At 54.9% G+C, this 18,850-nt stretch overlaps 3 protein-coding genes across 18 annotated transcripts in view; 2 read left to right on the top strand and 1 right to left on the bottom strand.

Moving 5' to 3' along the window:
• The window catches only part of Plekhg5 (pleckstrin homology and RhoGEF domain containing G5), a 42,835-nt gene extending 39,139 nt beyond the window's left edge, over nucleotides 1–3,696 (top strand). For 2 of the 5 annotated variants that reach the window (XM_028757830.1, XM_028757828.1), the window contains exons 18-22: nucleotides 803–935; nucleotides 1,017–1,132; nucleotides 1,216–1,397; nucleotides 2,139–2,903; nucleotides 3,141–3,691. In XM_028757830.1, coding sequence (XP_028613663.1) covers nucleotides 803–935; nucleotides 1,017–1,132; nucleotides 1,216–1,397; nucleotides 2,139–2,903; nucleotides 3,141–3,150 — 1,206 coding nt within the window. In that variant the 3' untranslated portion in view covers nucleotides 3,151–3,691. Of the gene's footprint in view, nucleotides 1–802; nucleotides 936–1,016; nucleotides 1,133–1,215; nucleotides 1,398–2,138; nucleotides 2,908–3,140 lie in introns of those variants that run through there. The other 3 variants (XM_028757827.1, XM_028757831.1, XM_028757829.1) reach the window with 3 other exon arrangements.
• Nucleotides 3,697–4,254: 558 nt separating this feature from the next.
• Tnfrsf25 (TNF receptor superfamily member 25) lies at nucleotides 4,255–8,771 on the top strand. 5 transcript variants are annotated; one of them, XM_028757874.1, is made up of 10 exons: nucleotides 4,255–4,429; nucleotides 4,907–5,045; nucleotides 5,269–5,403; nucleotides 5,687–5,839; nucleotides 5,931–5,985; nucleotides 6,599–6,654; nucleotides 6,754–6,852; nucleotides 7,032–7,069; nucleotides 7,649–7,832; nucleotides 8,175–8,771. In XM_028757874.1, the coding sequence occupies exons 1-10, from the start codon at nucleotides 4,397–4,399 to the stop codon at nucleotides 8,501–8,503; spliced, it is 1,221 nt and encodes a 406-aa protein (XP_028613707.1). In that variant the 5' UTR covers nucleotides 4,255–4,396; the 3' UTR covers nucleotides 8,504–8,771. The 5 variants fall into 5 exon arrangements, with proteins under 5 accessions (XP_028613707.1, XP_028613706.1, XP_028613705.1 ...); XM_028757873.1 differs by lacking the exon at nucleotides 4,255–4,429 and having other exon boundaries at nucleotides 4,581–5,045; nucleotides 7,035–7,069; XM_028757872.1 differs by lacking the exon at nucleotides 4,255–4,429 and having other exon boundaries at nucleotides 4,581–5,045.
• A 233-nt stretch (nucleotides 8,772–9,004) lies between these two features.
• Nucleotides 9,005–18,850, bottom strand: part of Espn (espin) — a 31,692-nt gene continuing 21,846 nt past the window's right edge. For 4 of the 8 annotated variants that reach the window (XM_028757892.1, XM_028757893.1, XM_028757895.1 and 1 more), the window contains 5 exons: nucleotides 17,013–17,158; nucleotides 16,662–16,937; nucleotides 12,230–12,309; nucleotides 12,129–12,140; nucleotides 9,005–9,930 (listed from right to left, as the gene is read on the bottom strand). In XM_028757892.1, coding sequence (XP_028613725.1) covers nucleotides 9,786–9,930; nucleotides 12,129–12,140; nucleotides 12,230–12,309; nucleotides 16,662–16,937; nucleotides 17,013–17,158 — 659 coding nt within the window. In that variant the 3' untranslated portion in view covers nucleotides 9,005–9,785. Of the gene's footprint in view, nucleotides 9,931–12,128; nucleotides 12,141–12,229; nucleotides 12,310–16,661; nucleotides 17,159–17,373; nucleotides 17,524–18,214; nucleotides 18,242–18,850 lie in introns of those variants that run through there. The other 4 variants (XM_028757891.1, XM_028757894.1, XM_028757896.1 and 1 more) reach the window with 2 other exon arrangements.

The raw sequence follows: 18,850 nt of genomic DNA, 5'->3' as shown, positions 1-18,850 counted from the left end.
GGGGGGGGCTGGAGAGATGGCTCAGCGGTTAAGAGCACTGACTGCTCTTCCAGAGGTCCCGGGTTCAAATCCCAGCAACCACATGGTGGCTCACAACCATCCATAGTGAGATTGGATGCCCTCTTCTGGTGTCTGAAGACAGCTACAGTGTACTCATAATAAAATAAATAAATAAATCTTTAAAAAAAAAAAACAATTGGGGATGGGACCCTCAGCATTTGGACATGCAGATTCCCAATTTTGGGGGCCGGATTAAGACAAAGCATTAGGACCAATTCCCAACACCCTCACAACTGTGTAATGCTGTCTTCTGGTGTGCACATGTACATACAGACAAAGCATCCATATGCATAAATAGTAAATGAAATATACTTTATTAAAAGACAGGTTTTACGAAAATCCTTTTGTGATAGGAAAGGGATGTGTTTGGCAAAAACTGAGCTCCCAGGTGCCATTGGGCTCTGTAGCACATGCCACCAAGTCTGTCAGTCTGAGTTTGGTCTCTGCGTGCCCCACAAATGTACACATACTGCCTGCTGACGTGCAGGGACTAGAAAGATTGCTCAGTGGTTAAAGCACTCCCTGGGTTCAGTTCCACATCCACATGGTAACTCTAGTTTTGTGGCACCAGAGGTCCACATGAAACACATATATGCAGGCAAACAAAAATGAAGGCTAAAAATCATTTCTAAGCAAATAGGTAAAATGCAAGTAAATCTTTATCAACAAAACAGCAAAGGCTTGCACCTAGCCCCAGGATCCTCCTGTTGGTGACTCTGTGACTCTGGCTTCCCCTCCACAGATGGACGTGTACTGTTTCCTGTTCACTGATCTAGTCTTGGTGACCAAGGCCGTGAAGAGAGCAGAGAGAACGAAGGTCATCAGGCCACCACTTCTGGTAGACAAGGTCGTGTGCCGGGAGCTTCGGGACCCTGGTAAGGAATTCTGGCCCCCTGCTCCTGGTCACAGGGTCCCCATGGCAGGGGCCAATACTAACCTGTCCTTTCCGTGTCCAGGCTCCTTCCTCCTCATCTACCTGAATGAATTCCACAGTGCTGTAGGGGCCTACACATTCCAGGCCAGCAGCCAGGCCTTGTGCCGGAGCTGGGTGGACACTATTTATAACGCACAGGTGAGAGGGCAGGGTGTGGCACGGGTCTAGGGCAGATGGGCTCTGTTGCTCACCACACCTGTGTGTGCTCCCTCAACCTGCAGAACCAACTGCAGCAGCTGCGTGCCCAGCTCTGTGCACAGGAGCATCCAGGTAGCCAGCACCTACAGAGCCTGGAAGAGGAAGAGGATGAGCAGGAGGAGGAGGGTGAAGAGAGCAGTACCTCAGCTGCCAGCTCTCCCACCATCCTTAGAAAGAGCAGCAACAGCCTCGACTCTGAGCACTGGTATGTTTACCCAAGACTGCATGGTAAGCTTGGGCCTGGGGTCTATAACTCCAGGACTTGAGAGCTGAGGCAGGAAGATTCCCTCAAGTTTATGCCAGCATGGGCAACAAAGTAACAACTTGTCTCAACAAAGGGGAAAAAAAAGAATGGAGGGAGGAACTTGTGGTGGGGGCGGACCAGAAGGGGGGCAGTGATTGGGATGTAAAGTAAATAACTAGACGAATGGGGGCGGGGCAAGTGGAGAGGAAGAAGAAAAGACAAACAAGCAGACATATAACCTACCCAGCAAGACAAGGTACCTGAGAGGCAGAGGCAGAAGGATTGCCAAATGTTTGAAGCCTGCATGGTTTCTACAGTGAGCTCCAGAACTACATACCCAGACCAGGCCACACACAGAAAATAAAAACTTTGAGCAGAGCCCATCAGGACAAGTCCCATAGACCAGGGCTTCTGGCTCAGGACACAGCTAGGATTGCTCTCTGAACGGAGGAATGGTGGGAGCCCAGCGGGAGTGTCGGGATAGCTCTGTCTCCTGCTAGGGTCCTGTCATGGAGGGCCGTTTTCAACAGGCTCCATTCCATGTGGCTGCATGCAGATCACGCACAGGTGTCACAGGTCAGGAAAGGGTACTGATGTCTGGCAGGGACTGGCAGCTCTGAGCTCTGAGCTGCTGGGGCTCCAGGCTGCTTTAGGCTTTTAGATATTGTCTGGTTTTCTGACTCTTCCTTCTGTCCCCCACAGTGCCTCAGACGGCTCCACTGAGACCCTGGCCATGGTTGTGGTAGAGCCTGGGGAGACACTGTCCTCCCCCGAGTTTGACCGAGGTCCCTTCAGCTCCCAATCAGATGAGACCTCTCTTAGCAACACGACTTCGTCCATCACTCCCACCAGCGAGCTGCTGCCCCTGGGCCCCGTGGACGGCCGCTCCTGCTCCATGGACTCTGCCTATGGCACCCTGTCCCCCACTTCCCTCCAAGACTTTGTAGCTCCACACCCTGTGGTCGAGCCAGTGCCTGTGCCTCAGACCCCTTCACTCCCACCCTCACCCCGCCTCCGCCGCCGCACTCCGGTCCAGCTGCTCCCTCGCCCGCCCCACCTGCTCAAGTCCAAATCTGAGGCTAGCCTCCTACAGTTACTGTCAGGAACTGCCACCAGTGTCGTGCCCCCAGCTCCCAGTCGCAGCCTGTCAGAACTGTGCCTGATCACTACAGCCCCTGGAGTTAGGACTCAGAGCTCCCTTCAGGAAGGTGAGCGTGGCTGGCACGGCTCAGGGGTGTGTGGCTCCTGCCATGGCCCACAGTTGTCAGAGTCTGAGAACAGACCCAGCCCCGTGACTGGGGGGCCTGCAGATTCTGCCAGTAGGTGCAGTGAGATGCCTTCTGGGACTGTGCCCAGGGTGCAGCCTGAGCCTCCCCCAGGGATCTCTGCTCAACACAGGAAGCTGACCCTGGCCCAGCTCTACCGGATCAGGACCACCCTGCTGCTTAACTCTACGCTCACTGCCTCGTGAGTGGCCTGGCTGGGGGAGGGACAGATGACTCTGTGATGGCTTGGGTAGTGACGGCCATGTCTGTCAAGTATCAGCCTTTGGAGGTTTAAATGGGAAAAAGGTTTAGACTCACCCTAGTGGCCAGGCAGACCAAAATGACGGGGAGAGAGGACCGTGGTGGAGGGAAGAGTTTAGCTAGAACCATTTTGCGACTGGCACCAGACAAGGATGGACTTTCTCCCCACCCCTTGCAGGGAGGTATGAGCAGGAGACCCCTAAGGGTGCCACTGATTAAGGGACAGCAGAGAGCCCTGCCTTCTGGGGACACAGTACCTGCTTTACTGCTGCCTCCTGTGTGTGGGGACCAAGGAGACCCCCAAGGGTACCACGGCCTGAGGACAGCAGAGAGACTGCCTCCCGGAGATCACAGCACCTGCCCCGCTGCGCCTCATCCTCGTGCGGGTGTGCCAGAGCGCCAGGCAGGATGATTACCAATCACCTCAAGGCCAATTTGCACTTTGCCAGACTGGATGGAATGAGAAGGCCCTGTAGAGTTCCAGGCCTTGGCTGCAGTACTCTCCCCCCTTGCCCAGGTGGCCTCCTTGTCCTCTGCTCTTGACGTTGCCAGCCCTGATCCTCTGGGCTGGGCTCACAGACTTTCACTGCCACCCTTGTTTGGACTCATAAAATGAGCCCCTATCCCTCCTGGTCATGCTGGCCTCTGAGGCACGGGCTGGGCTCTGTCAATCTGCGTATTTATTGAGTTTGGCTCTTCTATAAAGACTTGTATATACTCTCCTGAAAAGAGTCCTGTGCTTCTGGAACCCCCTCTGTTCCCTGTTCCCGTGGGGTGGGCTGGGCTGAGGGGCTGTGTGTCTCCCCAGCTGTAATGGGGCCCCTGTGGAAGATAAAGGCCAACATTCCGAGACCACGCTTGTCTCCTGCCACAGACAGGAGGTCGTTATCAATTGGAACCTCCAGGAAATAACTTCCTGGTCCTGTCCTTGCTGAATCTAATAGACTCTTAGAATCTAGATGGTATCTTTAGAACTAAAAGCTCACCCATCCTGATGTCGGTACCCAGCTATTCTAGAAGATGTAGGTCTCCTGCCTAGATTGCCCTACCCTTTCCCAAATACTTGAGGGCAAGAGAAAAGTCACTTGCTCTGGACTCTAAACAGTGGTTCTTGGGGCTGGAGCTAGACCCAGGGTGGGCTCAGGATGCAGCTTTGCAGGCTTAGGCAAAGCCTGTGCCGTCTTCTAGGATGCAGTGTGCACCATACCAACGACGAGGGTCTCCATCTGGTAGAGGGGCATATCCCTTTAGCTTCGGAAGAGTGGCAGACCCAACCCTGGCCATCACCTGAGGGGAGCTGTTCTGGATGGCGCGGGCGGGCGCACGGGCGGGCAGGCTGGCTCTAGTCTAGGAACATAGGGGCTGGGCTAGTGGGGAAGCCCCGGGCTACACGACCAGAGCGGCAATCCCAGGGCCGAGGCGGTACAGACCGCAATGGAGCCACGGCCGCGGGGCTGCGTGGTGGAGGTGAGTGGGGTCGCGGGAGGCCAGGAAACAGTCCAGAACCTGACCTGTAGTCCTGGAGCTAAGCCTCGAGGGGAGGGTCTGGGGGAGCCTCTCAACTCCAACCTCCCTGTGGGCTGGGTTGCTTTCACCGGCGACCTAGTTAGAGGCTCGGGCGCGCCCTTCCGCTGAGAGGAAGCACAGGCTCCTGGGGTCTGGGGGCCTCCACTTCTCAGAAGGCATGGCTGGGGGCAGGGTGGCCGAGTCTCACTGGGTGGAGGGGAAATGGGCAAAAGATTGGCGAGGGGCCTCCGCTGTTCATAAGCTGGTTTTGTAGACAGGGAGAGGGAAACTGGTCCCACTCCCCTAACCCTGTTCTGCCCAAGAGCCTGAGAAGTGGGTTTAGCAAATGCTAGGGCTTCAGGAATGGAGGAGGTGCCTAGGGGGGAGAGGTCGCCTCCTGGGGCAGCCACACCAGGGTCAGCTGCACGTGTTCTCCAGCCTCTGCTCCTACCGCTGCTGCTGCTGGTGCTGCTGCTGCTTGGTGGCCAGGGCCAGGGCGGCACATCTGGCAGATGTGACTGTCTCAGTGAGTCACAGAAGAGGTATGGCCCGTTTTGTTGCAGGGGCTGCCCAAAGGGTAAGTGGCTGGAAGGGTAAAGGGGGTGAGGCACGGAAAAGGAGGGTAGGCCGAGTGAGGGTCAGAGAGGGTGAGACAGGCTGGGGATGGGGTCCAGGGAGGCTGGGTGGCAAGGGACAGGTGAGAAGGAAGGGCCAGAGATAGGAATGGAGGGAGGAAAAGCAAAGTGGAGGCAGGAAGGTCCCAGGAGCCATTGATTCTAACCCTTTCCTGTATTCCATAGGGCACTACATGAAGGCCCCCTGCACAGAACCCTGTGGGGACTCCACCTGCCTTCCCTGTCCCCCGGGCACCTTCTTGACCAGAGATGGACACTTTAAGACTGACTGTACCCGCTGCCAAGTCTGTGATGAAGAGGGTAAGGGGGTGGCTACCCAGGACTCAGGCGACAGGCAGGCCATGGCCATGGCTTTTCAGAAGGTTGTCTTGGATGAGTGGCCTCTGTGTTCGGTCCACCACATACTGAACCTTTCTCCTTTCCCCTGCAGCCTTCCTGTCTCCACGTGCCTTGGCCTCTGGTCAACCTTGAGCAGTTTTATTCATGGGGGCTAGCCAGTGCTGCTCTCTCAGGGAGGTTGTCCCCTGCTTCTTTGTGGCAGTCAGTAGCTCTGACTCGTCCGTGTTTTCACATTCCTGCACAGCCCTTCAAGTGACCCTTGGGAATTGCTCGGCAGAGTCAGACACCCACTGTGGCTGCCAGTCAGGCTGGTGTATTGACTGCTTCACGGAGCCGTGTGGGAAAAGCTCACCTTTCTCCTGTGTCCAATGCCGGGACTATGAGACTACAACACCCCGTGAGTCCTCTGCTGGGCTGTCTGCCTCTGAGGCTTTTTCTTTCAGCTCCTTTCTCTGCTGTCCTGACACAAACTGCCTTTTGGTCTGCAGGGCCCTGCCCGCCTGGCTTCTATATGCATGGCAATGGCTGCACGTCCTGTCCCACGTAACTTACTGGCTTGTGCTGGATCAGAGGGAGGGGAGGCTGGGAGCAGGGTGGAGACTTGGGGCATGGGCGCTGCAGGTTTAGAGGTGGGAAAGATGTGAGTGGGGCAGCTTGGCTCTGCCATGGAAGGGGTGGGTCGTTTCAGGCAAGCAGAATGGTAAAGGGTTATTTGGATACATAAAGGGGCATATATTTTCCTCATCCCTTCCACTCTCGTATTTAGGGTAGATTATCTTTTATTTGCTTACACCGATAGAGCTTTGAAACTTCGGCTAAGACTGGATTTGCTGCTAGCTAGCCCTTGGCAAGCTGAGAGATTTCAGGTTTACCCTCTGAATATGGGGGTGTTAGGATGTTTTTCCCAGGGCTTCAGTAAGGGGAAAGGATACTCCCAAACCTTTGAGTACCTGCTGCTTCCCAGACACTGACTCTAGGTTCGAGGACAACTATCCAGGACCTAACGACGGAATGGTGATGGTTATTAATGACCCAAGTGACTTTTCAGCAATACTTAGGGAATGTTCTGGGGCAGGATAGAAGTCCACCCCTTACAAGATGGGGAAGGTGTCAGGCGGTCCTGAGGAGCCCACAGTCCCACCTTACTCCTTTGCAGGAGCTTCAGCAGCCTCTGCCCTCTGGCTTGCACTGCTGTCTGTGGCTGGAAGCAGAGTAGGTGATAACACTGGGGGTTCTGGTGGGAAGGCTGGGGTGGTCCAGTGTGGGACGGGGTGGCTGCTAGCCGGCTCTCACCAGGTATTGTTTTGTCAGTGCTTTGGGTCCAGGTGCTTCTAGGGGCCTTGATCCTTCTTGGGGCTATCTTGATCTGTGCATATTGTCGATGGCAGCCTTGTAAGCCCGTGGTCACTGGTAAGTCCATACATGTATGCATTACAAAGAGGCCTGGGGTAAGGATGGGTGCTCTAGAGCCCCTGTAACTCAATGCAGAAGAGGAAACGGAGGGAAGCAGTGTGAGGGGCAAAAGAAATCAAGAGGTGCTGGACTAGCACTTGCCTGGGTGCTGACTGGGCCTTCTCTGTCTCCATTAGCAGACACAGATGGGACAGAGACCCTTGCCTCACCACAGGTAATTATCTCAGTCCCGGGAAGAACTCTGGCTCTCTGAACGAGGAGAGTTACAACTCCCTGTGCTCAGTGTGATTGCTAGCACAGGTTAGACCTAACAGGCAAATGTGCTAAGGGCTATCAATGGAAAGGACTATCTCCAACACCTGCTCTCAAGTGACCATCTCTGGGAGTCAGACAAGTACTCTGGCCTAATGTTCACTTTTTTTTTTTTTCGAGACAGAGTTTCCCTGTGTAGTACTGGCTGTCCTGGAACTCACTCCGTAGACCAGGCTGGTCTCGAACTCAGAGATCCGCCTGCCTCTGCCTCCCAAGTGCTGGGATTAAAGGCGTGTGCCACCACTGCCCGGCCACATTCATTTTCAAAAGGGTTTGGAGATAGACTTCCAGGCAAACACAGTAGCCCTTCTGCTGGGCCACAGGGGCATATGTGTGTGTGTGTGTGTGCGTGTGTGTGTGTACACAGAGCCTGTGGGAGGTAATTCTGGTACCTGAGCCAGGGAATGTCCACCCCTAGCTAGAGACCAGCAAAGGGCCTTTCTAGATACTCGTGACTGACTTGGTGCCTTCCATCTTCTAGACTACCCATCTCTCAGCCTCAGACAGCGCCCACATCCTCCTGGCACCCCCAAACAGTACTGGGAAAGTCTGCACCACGGTCCAGTTGGTAGGCAACAACTGGACCCCTGGGTTATCCCGGACTCAGGAGGTGGTCTGCCGGCAGGCCTCACAACCCTGGGATCAGCTGCCAAACAGAACTCTTGGTAAGGGAGCATAATGGTTTACATTTGACCCTCCCTTCCCAAGTCCAAGGTGGGACACTGTTGTTTCACGGTCGACTTCTGTCTTCATGGGTGGTAACTGTCCTACCCAAAGAGATCCGTTAGGGCCTCTGTTGGAAAGTATCCTCATAGCCGGGCAGTGGTGGCGCACGCCTGTAATCCCAGCACTTGGGAGGCAGAGGCAGGTGGATTTTTGAGTTCGAGGCCAGCCTGGTCTACAGAGTGAGTTCCAGGACAGCCAGGGCTACACAGAGAAACCCTGTCTCGAAAAACCAAAAAAAAAAAAAAAAAAAAAGTATCCTCATATCTCTAACCCCACCTCAGGCCCTCCTCTGGCATCCCCGCTCCCGCCAGCGCCCCCTGCAGGCTCTCCAGCTGCTGTGCTCCAGCCTGGCCCGCAGCTCTACGACGTGATGGATGCGGTGCCAGCACGCCGGTGGAAGGAGTTCGTGCGCACGCTGGGACTGCGGGAGGCAGAAATCGAGGCCGTGGAGGTGGAGATCTGCCGCTTCCGAGACCAGCAGTATGAGATGCTCAAGCGCTGGCGTCAGCAGCAGCCTGCAGGCCTGGGTGCCATCTATGCGGCCCTGGAGCGCATGGGGCTGGAAGGCTGTGCTGAGGACCTGCGCAGCCGTCTGCAGCGCGGCCCGTGATATGAGGTCCCTCAGCCACTTTGACACTCTAGTGACCCTTGAAGGAGCCTTAAGTATTGTTACTTATGCGTGTAGACATTTTATGTCACTTACCCCCTGCCGTGGTCCTGCGTAGCAGGGCTGGCTGTCTCACCCTTGCTTACCTGCAGCATGGAGCTCCAACTAAGGGAAGCGTCATGGAGAAATACCAGAAGGGGTCAAGTGATTGGTTGCTCAGCTGTTAAGTAGCCCAAGTTTGGACTTGGTATTAAATTTCGTAAGAAAAGCAGCTGTTTGGTGTTTCAGTGGGGGTTAGGGGTGTTAAGTGGCGCACTGGTTCTCTTTGTTTCCCCAGGCTTTGAGTGGGCTGGGGGTCCTGACTCCTTGGGAACTGAGGCACCACAGTGGAACCCAGTGTCCTCCTGGGCTCCCACACCACCCCTTCCCGTGTCCGCCACTACACAGTGGCTTCAGAAGGAGAAAGTCACTAGGACGGCGAGTGAGAGTGAATGAGAGGCACAGTTGGCGGATAGAGGTTTAATGGGGGAAGGAAGGGGGTGGGGATAGGGTGAGGAGCGGGTACAGTTGCAGGGTCCCTAGCCCTCCACTTTCACTACCGCTGGGGTAGTGAAAGGATCAGGGGAGCTAAGGGTCCTGGCTGAGGACTTGGAAGGCTTAATTGGGGAGGGGGCGGGATGTAAAGGTGGGGCCCCTCAGGAGCGACAGCTCCGCCCCAACAGGCAAGTTTCATCCTTTCTGGTAAACAAATGACTGAGAGGAAACCCTCGCTGGGGATGAGAAACGCAGCGACTTTGGCCAGCACAGATCTGGGTCGTGGAGGGAGGAAAACCCCTTCCCCGAGCTCGGGGTCTGCCTCCACCCAGGATGCGCCGGCAATGTGGGTTCCGGGCTGCGGGGGAGGGGGCTGCAGCAGGGCATGCGCCCTGCAGGAAAAGTCACCACCCACGAGGCTGGGGAGAGCTCAGGCTGGGTCGGTGAACATGAAAATATATGTAAGTGACTATGCAAATGAGCAGCATATTTCTTTTTTTTTTTTTTTTCTTTTTGCGTCAGCAGCTTGGGCACTTTTTCCAGGCGACAGCAGGGGTTCGCGAGAGCACTCCAGCAGCAGGGTTGGGGATGTGGGGCCAGGGAGGGGAATAGGGAGGGTTCCGGCACCGAAGGGAAGGGCGGCAAGGCTCCCAGCCCTTCCGCACCAACCTGACAGGATGGGGCGGGGGCTGGGGACCGCTCCCCATCTTTCAGAACTTAGGAGGCTACACGCAAGAGGCCGAGAATCCTATTACTTAGGGATCTCCCCCTTCTTCAAGATGACCTGTCGCTGCCAGGGCACGAGCTTGGCCTCGTCGTAGCCCAGTGTCCGCAGCTTCTCCGACTGTTCTTTCGCCCTCTGTATTTCCTCCATCTTTTGCCGCTCCTCCTCTTTTCTGTTTATGGGTGGCAAAACTCAGAGACGCCTGGGGCCAGATACTGGGGCAGCCCAGACACCGGGATGGCAATGGGAGGGATAGAGGGAGGGAGCTAATGAGGATAGAGCCTACACTGTCTAGGACCCAGGGCTTCCATGTCGTCATGTTGGAGTTAGAGGGATACACGGAGGAGGCTGAAGTTGGATTATTTTTGTACAAGAATGTTACTGGAGGGCTGGAGAGATGGCTCAGCGGTTAAGAGCACTGACTGCTCTTCCAGAGGTCCTGAGTTCAAATCCCAGCAACCACATGGTGGCTCACAACCATCCGTAATGAGATTGGATGCCCTCTTCTGGTGTGTCTGAAGACAGCTACAGTGTGCTCATCAATACAATAAATAAATAAATATTAAAAAAAAAGTTAAAAAAAAAAGAATGTTACTGGAAAGAGGTGCTGGTCATAAGGTGGCCCCGTGTGAGGATCGAATGTTACAGAGTTCACAGGATCCATGACAGGAGCCCTGTCATCGGAGACAGGACCTGAATTGTTAGGAAGCTGTCAATCTAAATGTCCAGGGAATAGGGTTGAGGTGCTGGGGGATCTCATTACTGGGGGACAGGCCATCGAGTAGCTAGGGACAGGTGTTCTGGACATAAGGCTAGGTACTGGGAGTGTAGCTCTGTGGCAGAGTGCTTGCCTACAGTACTCAAGGTTTGAGTCCCAACTCTGAAAAAGCATAAGGGTAGATATGCTCTGTCCACTGGGTTGTTACTAATCCTATTTGGTTATGGAACAATCAAAATGTTCAAATTGGCATGCACATGATATTTTGAAAACTAAAATTTTTTAAGGAAAAACATCTCATATATATATATATGAATGATTGTGTGTATCTGTGTGTGGTGTGTGTGTGGGGGGGGAGGGGTCTTGGTGTATTGCAGGCTAGCTTCAAGCTTGCTGTGTTGACAAGGCCGACTTTGAACTGATCCTCCTGTGTGCTGGAATTACACACGTTGGCCACCACTGCAGGAGTTTTGTTTTGGTTCCTTTGTCTTCAATTTCATTTAGTTGAATGTGTGTGGGTGTCTTGCCTGCATGCACATCTATACACCACATATGTGCCTGGTGCCTAAGGAGGCCGTTGGATCCTTTAGAACTGGAGTTACAGATGGTTTGGAGCTCCCTGTGCCTCCTGGGAGTTGAACCTTAGTCCTCTGGAAGAGCAGTGTGTGTTTTTAACCACTGAGCCAACTTTCTAGTTCCAGGGCTCCAGATTTTTGTAACACTGGAGACTGAACCCAGGGCTCCCAGCATGCCAGGTGAGCACCCTACAGATTGAGCTATATTCTTAGCGCCCATCAGTAACATTCACACTGAAATACTGAAATAATAGTTTTCATACACTGCGTTAAAAGTATTAAGATTAGATTTACCTGTATCTTTTCAAATATCTTCAGTGTGGCTATTATGAAATTTAAAATTACATATGTGGGCTTGCTATATTTCTATCTATGACAGCACCAGGCTAGATTCCTATGAACAGAAATTAAGTTGAAAGGAAGACATGGATGATCGAGCTTATTGGTCCTGGAACTGTCCTTGGAGCTAGAGAGATGACTCATCTGTGAAGATTGTGTACTAACTACTCTTCCAGAAAATACAAGTTCGATTCCCAGCACCCACATTGGGTAGCTCATAACCATTTATAACTCAGCTCCGGGATCTTACACCTCTGACCCCCGCAGGCACCTGCACTCACATGCTCACACACATACACACACACACACACACACAAATTTAAAAAGGAAAAAAAAAACCAGCACCGTAGGATAGAAAGGATAAGGGTTGTTTGTTTGTTTTGAGATGAGTTCACATGTAGGTCAGGTTAACTGTGAGGTGACTGTAAGCCAAGGATGATCTTGAACTCCTAATCCTCCTGCCTGTACCTACCAAGGGGACTACAGGGATGTGCTAACCCACTTGGTGAAATGCTAGGCTACTAGGACATGGGGTCTGGGTAACTTAAGAATGTAATCAGAGCATCAGAGCTAGGCTTTGAGGGACAGGTGCTAAATAATTAAGGGCCTTGTGTCATTGGGAGCTGAAAGGTTATGGTACCAGGTCTGAAGTAATAGGCTGCTTGAAGAAGCAAGGGGACAAACCTCTGGGGCTGGGTGTAGGAAGAGGTGGCAGGTTTGAACCAGGACCATACTTACCGCTTGTGCTCCCTGGAAAGAGAAAGACACAGTGTTAGATGGCCTCACACCCTCCAGGACCGTCAGGACAGATGTGATGCCAAGCCTTCTCCACCACTCACCTCTCCTCCTCCAGCTTCTTCCGAAGAATGTCTCGTCTCCAGGCAGGCAGGCTGGCCAGCCGGGCCTCCTCCTCTTCCTCCTAAAACACAACCACAGCTTCAGGACCAGCTTGGCCTGAGATTTCCTCCAGATTGGAGGCATGCAAATCCAACCCAGGGGATATGGAGAAGTCAGGGATAGCAGAATGTAGATGTGTTTGCCAGAAAAAGACCCTTTTTTTTATGGCCTCCTATGGTACAATCTGACAATGGTGCTTGGTGAGGGCCTGTGTAGACGGGGCCTCCTGCTCCCCAGTGACCCCAACCAGTTTGTACAGGTGGAGCCATATAAATCAGAAGAGGTAAAAAAGAAGACAGAAAAGTAACTGGATCCTTATTTCCCACAAGGCTGGTCCCCAGATCTGTCTCCTGCATTTCTAGGCAGATGTAGGCTTGTGCCACATACTTGGGCAGCTCAGGAAGGCCCAGGCTGCCTCTGGCTCCCCTGTAGAAGACCTGCTGGCCCACACTTGCTCCTTTCTTAGTGGCACGGGGAGGTTTCACAACTATGGGGCTATAATGACATGGGGAGAGGGGTACCAACACAGCCTATAACAGTGTTTTTATTCCTTCCACGTTACAGAAGAGGTGGGGGGGGCTGTGCACATCACACACCACACAGAACACTGCACAGGTGGCCACGGAGGTAGCAAAACCCAGAGATGGAGAGATAGAACCCCACTTCTTCAGGAAACCAGCGTCCCTTAGCTCAGAATGCTTCTGCTGTCTGGCTTCACAGAGAGAAACACCTGACTTGCCCTCTGCAGACTCACAAATGCCTTCCTCCCTCCTAAGGACTTCAAAGGTTCCAAAGAAGCAAACTTCTTGAAACCCTGCTTCTTTCTGTCTCATTCTGGCCTCTAAATGTCAGACAGGCATCCTAGGCACAAGACTAAACTTTAAATTTGCTATCAGATGTCAAAGAGTTCTGCCTCCTTCTCCTTCCAAAAGGAGAAGCTTCGGTCAATATAACGGCAAATGGCCTCGTTACTGAATTCGCCCATCTCAGACACCAGCTCCAGGGGCTCTTCAGTTGGGGGTTCTGGACTAGGCAGGTCTGAGGTTGGAGGAAGTATAGCGGGAGGCAGTGGTGGCGCAGGGGTTGGGTCCTCTGATGGGTCCTGTGATGGAGCGGATTCTTCAGTGGGCTCCTTCTCTCTTTCCTCTTTTTCTTCTTCCTCCCCTCTCTTCTCCCTGTCTTTCTCTTCCTCTCTCTTCTCCTCTTCTTCCAGTTTTTCCTTCCCTTCCTCCTCCTCTTCCTTCTCCTTCTCTTCCTTCTCCTTCTCTTCCTCCTCCTCCTCTCCCTCCTGGTCTTGCTCCTTCGCCTCTTCTTTCTCCTCCTCTTGGGTCTCTTCTGGAGCCGGCTCAGACTCGGGGCTGTCTCCGAAGAATTGGCGCCTGAGGTCTTCAAAGCCATCGTCCCAGCTACGCGTACCGGCCTCCACCTCCTCAAGCACTGCACGGTGGAACTGGCGGATAAGCTCCCACGGGTGGCTGCCCAGACGGTCGAACATCTCGTAGCACAGCAGGTGACGGAATTTCCGTTCCTCTCTGCTCAGACCCATCTCCAGCAGTTGGAAGTAGCCTAGCATGAAAAGATCCAGGGTGAGACTGTCGTAACTCCGCGGAGCGCCACTGTCTAGTGGTGGCAGGAAGTGCTCGGGCCAGTACAGACCATGTGTAAGCTCTGAGCCTGGTGCCCGGCGCGCCGGCACCTGCCTTAGCAGGCTCCTCCAGTGGCCCAGCAGTTTGCCCACCACCTGTCGCTGCTTTAGCAGCTGTAGCAGCCGCTCTTCAGGGCCATGGTCCGAATCCTCACCAGCTGGTTGCTGCTGGAGAATGTCTTCTGCTTCTGGGAGGGGACCGGCGCCGGAGGCCACAACCCGGGGCAGCAGTCTGCGCAGGCGCGCTTGGGCATGACGCCCGGGTCCTTGGAAGGTCCACTTGCGCCAGTGCTCCAGGAAGAGGTAGACGATGCGCTCCTTGCGCATGTCGATGTAATCCTGGACGCCAGGCAACTCGGTGGAGAGCGGCGGCCTGCTAGCCAATTGCTCAGGCTCCGGAAGAGCTTCCTCCTGGTGCCATAGTTCCGATGAGTCCCAAATGTCCAGGGGCTCCTCTGTAGCCCACAGGCCATTGGCGATGGCTCTCGGCTCACTAGAACCGACTGCCACGTAGTCCTCCTCGAGGATGGGCTCCCGGTCCGGGGTGGTGGAGGGATGAGAGAGCTTGCGGCGCAGGCTCTGCGTGGGCGCTGCGCCCTGGGCGCGCCGTTCGTACGCGGCGCGGAGGTCCTGTACCGAGACGCCACATTCAAGGATCTCCCGTGCCACCGCTTCCCGGCACCAGCTGAGCGAATGAGAACGTCCCAAACAGAGTGGTCCAGGCCTTGAGGGTGCGTCTGGCAGCGGCGCCAGCGGTTGGCCAGTGTCTGCAGCTAGCAGCTCCGCCAGATGCGCGGGCCGGCCGCCCAGCGCGGCCAGCAGCGTGGCCATGCTCTTGAGCAGCGTGGAGATCTTGCTGCACCAGGCCGGCAGGTTGGGCGCGTGGCCGTGCATGCGGCGTGGGTCGACGGTGAAGCGCGGAGCCGACAAGGCGGCCGAAATCGGTAGCAGCTGCTCCAACTCCAGTTCTAGCTGCTCCAGGCGAGCCTCCAGTTTCTTTGCCTTGTGCAGCACCTGAAGGTTCTCAATTTGCTGTTCGATGCGGAGGATATCGGCCTCAGTCATGAGTTCGCCAAAAGGCCCCAGGATGGCGTTGTGTTCGCGGGAGTACCTCCAGCCCTCCGGGGGGTAGCAACAGGAGCTGGCAGCGGTTAGCTAATGCGGGGAAGACAAAAGAGGGGAGGGGGCGCGTCTCCCTCTGGCCCAGCTCCCGCAGCAGAGCCGGCGACCTTTTGCTAGTCCTGGGTGGTGTAATGGCTCCGTTGGGCTGCGTTTACAAGGATTGGCCGCCTGGCTGGCGGAGAGATTGTACTGCAGTGAGGCTTCGGCTCCCGACTCTAGGCAGTGGTCACTTTGGTTGCTGGTAGAGGGCACTGGATGGGGCTGCGGTGCTGCCTGAGGCAGGAAAAGCAGGCCTGCAGACGGGGCTCCACGCCTGGCGTGGTCGCTCATTACACCACCCAAAGAACATGCGAAAGGCATTGAAGCTGAGAGAGGCACAGAGGCCTTCCCCTAACTGACCCGCAGCCTGCTATTTCCAAGCTAGACCCCAGCGCGTCTCTCCTGTCACTAGATCACAGAGCCTTTCTCAGGCTTTCTGTGTGGTCCAGGTCCGGCCTAGTCCAGTGGTCAGTGTTTCACATGCCCAGATGAAAGCCTTCCCCTCTGTCTGTCTCTCTCCCTTCCTCCCTCTCTTCCTCATCTCTCTCTTTCCCTCTCCTACTCCACTCGTAAAGAGACTCATAAAAGTTACAGTTGACCCCACTTTCCCAATGAACTACTCCCAGCATGCTTAGGGGCCTAAATCCCTTTCAGGCAGCTAGCCCAAACCTGTATCCGGACTCCCACAAGCCACCACACTCTGCAGGGTCACCCCAGAGACATATCCGCTGTGACTTTCTGACCAACCCATTCTTCCCGCAGCCTCTCTCCTCACCCCCACACTCTTCCTAATCCACTCCTGTGTATCTTCCGTTCCCATCTCACCCTGGGCTACCACATCACCACACTTTATGCTGTCACCACCCCCAACCCGTAACTGTCAACCTGTTGGTTGATTGGTGCCTCAGTCTGCTGTTCCCGACCCACCCAGTGTCTTCCAAAGCTCAATTTTCTGTTTCCCCAAGTTGTCACTGTCACATCATTGGGACACTTACTTGCTTGTTCACACACACACACACACACACACCCCTACCCCTCCACAGCAACCTTGAGAGCAGGCTTTGGTACATTCATTGTGAACCCTCAGAGGACACAACCTCAGTACACACTACATGGCAGTCAGGGAACATCCGTTGGATAACCAAATCATCTTACAGATGTGGAAGGTAAGGCTGAGCAAGTCTCAGCAACAGGACCAGGAAGGAGCTCAAGTCCGTCTGGATGCAAAGAAGGCCTCTTTTGGCCACTCGGTGTGGATCCACCCAGGAGCTTGTTAGAAATGCAGAATCTCAACCTTTGACCCCAAAGCACAATATGCTCTTTAAAAAGGCCCCTGGTGACTTGAAGGCACATTCGAGTTTGATAAACACTGACAGCTCACTCCAAGGGAACCGCTAAAAGACTGAGACCAATATATGTAGGGTAACCTATATTCCTGCTTTTCTCCAAGGGTTAATGGACTTTGCTGGAAGTCAAAGGGTCAACAGAGGCTGAGAGGTGACATGGGAAACAGGCTGTAGGCTCTTAGTGCAGACCCCAGGGCTGTCTAGGAAGCCCTGCCCACCCACCTTCCTCCGCTGCTCCTCTTCCTCCTGCATCTTCTGCTGCATCTTCCGGACCATCACCTGGCGCTTCCACTCCGGGATGGGTCGGCCCTGCTCATCAAGTGTGGGGATAAGGGCCTCCACATCCAGATGCACTCCTGGTGCGGGGGTGGCAGGTGGTGCTGGCACTACGCTGCCATTGAGCAGTGGCTGAGGCCCAGAGGCTGGTGGGGTGGGGCTCCGAGCCCTAGATGGCGCAGGTGACACCGGAGGCTGTGGTGACGGCTGTGGTGACTCAGGCTGCCGGGAGAAGCAGTTGGGCTGAGTACTGGGCAGGCACTGGGAGCCCGGGCGGGGCACCCGGCCAGTGCCTACCTGGGAGGCTGGCTGCCCACTGCCTGAGAACACTGTGGTCAGCCCCTTGCTCTGTGGTGTCGGCTTCAAGCTCTTCCCTGCCTTTATCTCAGCCAGCAGCTCTGAGTTATCGCCTGTCGGGGACATCATGTTGAAAGATTTGGTGCCTGTTCACAGAAGAAGGTGTGCTCAGTTGAGAGAAGGGTACCATTCATGTTTCCCTCCTGCCCCCAAGGTCCCCTCTCCAAACCAGATGGGTGGGGCCCACCTTTGGGCCCAGAGGAAGCTCTCCAGATCCAGGGATACCGAAGGTAGCTTTCAGGGCACCCAAAGGTGGGCCATCAGTTCCCAGTCCATGGTGACCCCACCAAGTCTTACTCACTGGGCGTACGGCCCCCACCTAGAGGCCCCTGGGAGTTCATGGTGGCTCTTGGGCCAGCCCTAGGGACTCCAGCAGATGTCTGCCCACCATCGACTGCCCAGCTCCAAAGCACGGACCTGACTAGCCACCCAACCTTTGTCCCAGGTTTTCTGGCTCAGCCCCACTAGGGCGGAGTCTCCCTATGGCCCTCTCCCTTCCTCAGCAAAGCCAGTGACCCTTGGACTGAGCCAGCTGGAGCCTCCAAGGCCATAAGAGACTCAGGACCCTGGTGTGCCACCCAGCTGGACCCTCCCTGGTCCCACACCCACAGACAGACAGCAGACATACTGACTGCAAGCAGAGCATACATTTATGGCAAAGCAACTGCGCAGCCCTGGGGGACCTTGGAAGGAGGAGCTTACTGAGGACATGGGAGAGGGCACAGGAAGAAGGGCCAGGCCAAAGGCATGCAAATACCTGGACAGAGTTTGCATTTTCCAGCAGGGCTGGCAGAGGTGACTGGATGTCAGAGGAGCACTTGGGGAGGACCATAGTGCCCCAGATCCGGGCAGGAATAAAGTTAGATTAAAGGCCCTTAGATACCAGGGCTGGTGATCCTGAGCACATCCCAAAGAGAAGGACAGCGTGCGGCCGGCTCCTTAACTTAAGCAAAGCTGGAAGCCAGGCACTGGATGCTGAGATGCCGTGGGTGGGTGCTCTCGGGGGATCAGGTCCTCTCATCTGCTGGCCCCTAGCAAGCCCTTTCCTCAGTCCCAGGCCCATTCTGCCTACTTTTCTGGGCAAGCCACCTCCCCAACCCCTCGCCTCAGCCACGAGCCCGCGAGCCACCGCAGCTACTCACTCTTCCTGTATCTCAGGACTCTCACTTCTAGGAACGGAGAGGAGAGAATTGACAGAGAAGTTAGAGGAAGGGGGGGTTGGGGTGAATCAGGGACAGCAAGAGGGCCAGGGAGGGCAGGAGGGGGAGAAGAGGGGTGGAGCTCTCCTGCCCTTGTGACCCTGGCTCAGGCCACTCTGGGGCCCCACAAGGGTGGTCCATCCAGACCTCTAAGGGAGGCCATCTTGGCCCTAGGGTTGGCTGGAGCAGCCAGAGTCTATTTTCCTTTTGTCCCTAGTATGGTCTGCAGAGGAAGGAGAGTTCTGTCAAGCTAGAGTTGGACAGAGGAGAGCTTTTCCAGAGGCTCACGCTACCACAGGCTCCATAGGAGCTGCTCTGGGCCTGGTCAGAGAAAAGAAGCTGAGGCTGGAACCTCGAGTTTGGATGGGGGAACCAGAACCTTCCAGGATCCCTGGCAGAAAGCACAGTGTCCAGCTCTCCAGCTCTCCAGTTTAACTTGTAAGCAAGGATGCGAAGCCAGGAGTGGAGAGTGTGCCTAGCATGCTCGAGGGGCGCTCTGGGTTATCTTCCACAGTCACCACGCGCGCGAACACACACACACACACACACACACACACACACACACACACACACACACAC

The sequence above is a fragment of the Grammomys surdaster genome, unplaced genomic scaffold (genome assembly GCF_004785775.1).
Source record: "Grammomys surdaster isolate TR1022 unplaced genomic scaffold, NIH_TR_1.0 126185, whole genome shotgun sequence".
Taxonomy (NCBI): domain Eukaryota; kingdom Metazoa; phylum Chordata; class Mammalia; order Rodentia; family Muridae; genus Grammomys; species Grammomys surdaster.
Note: the sequence above shows the minus strand (reverse complement) of the source record. Positions and strands in the feature narration are given on the sequence as shown.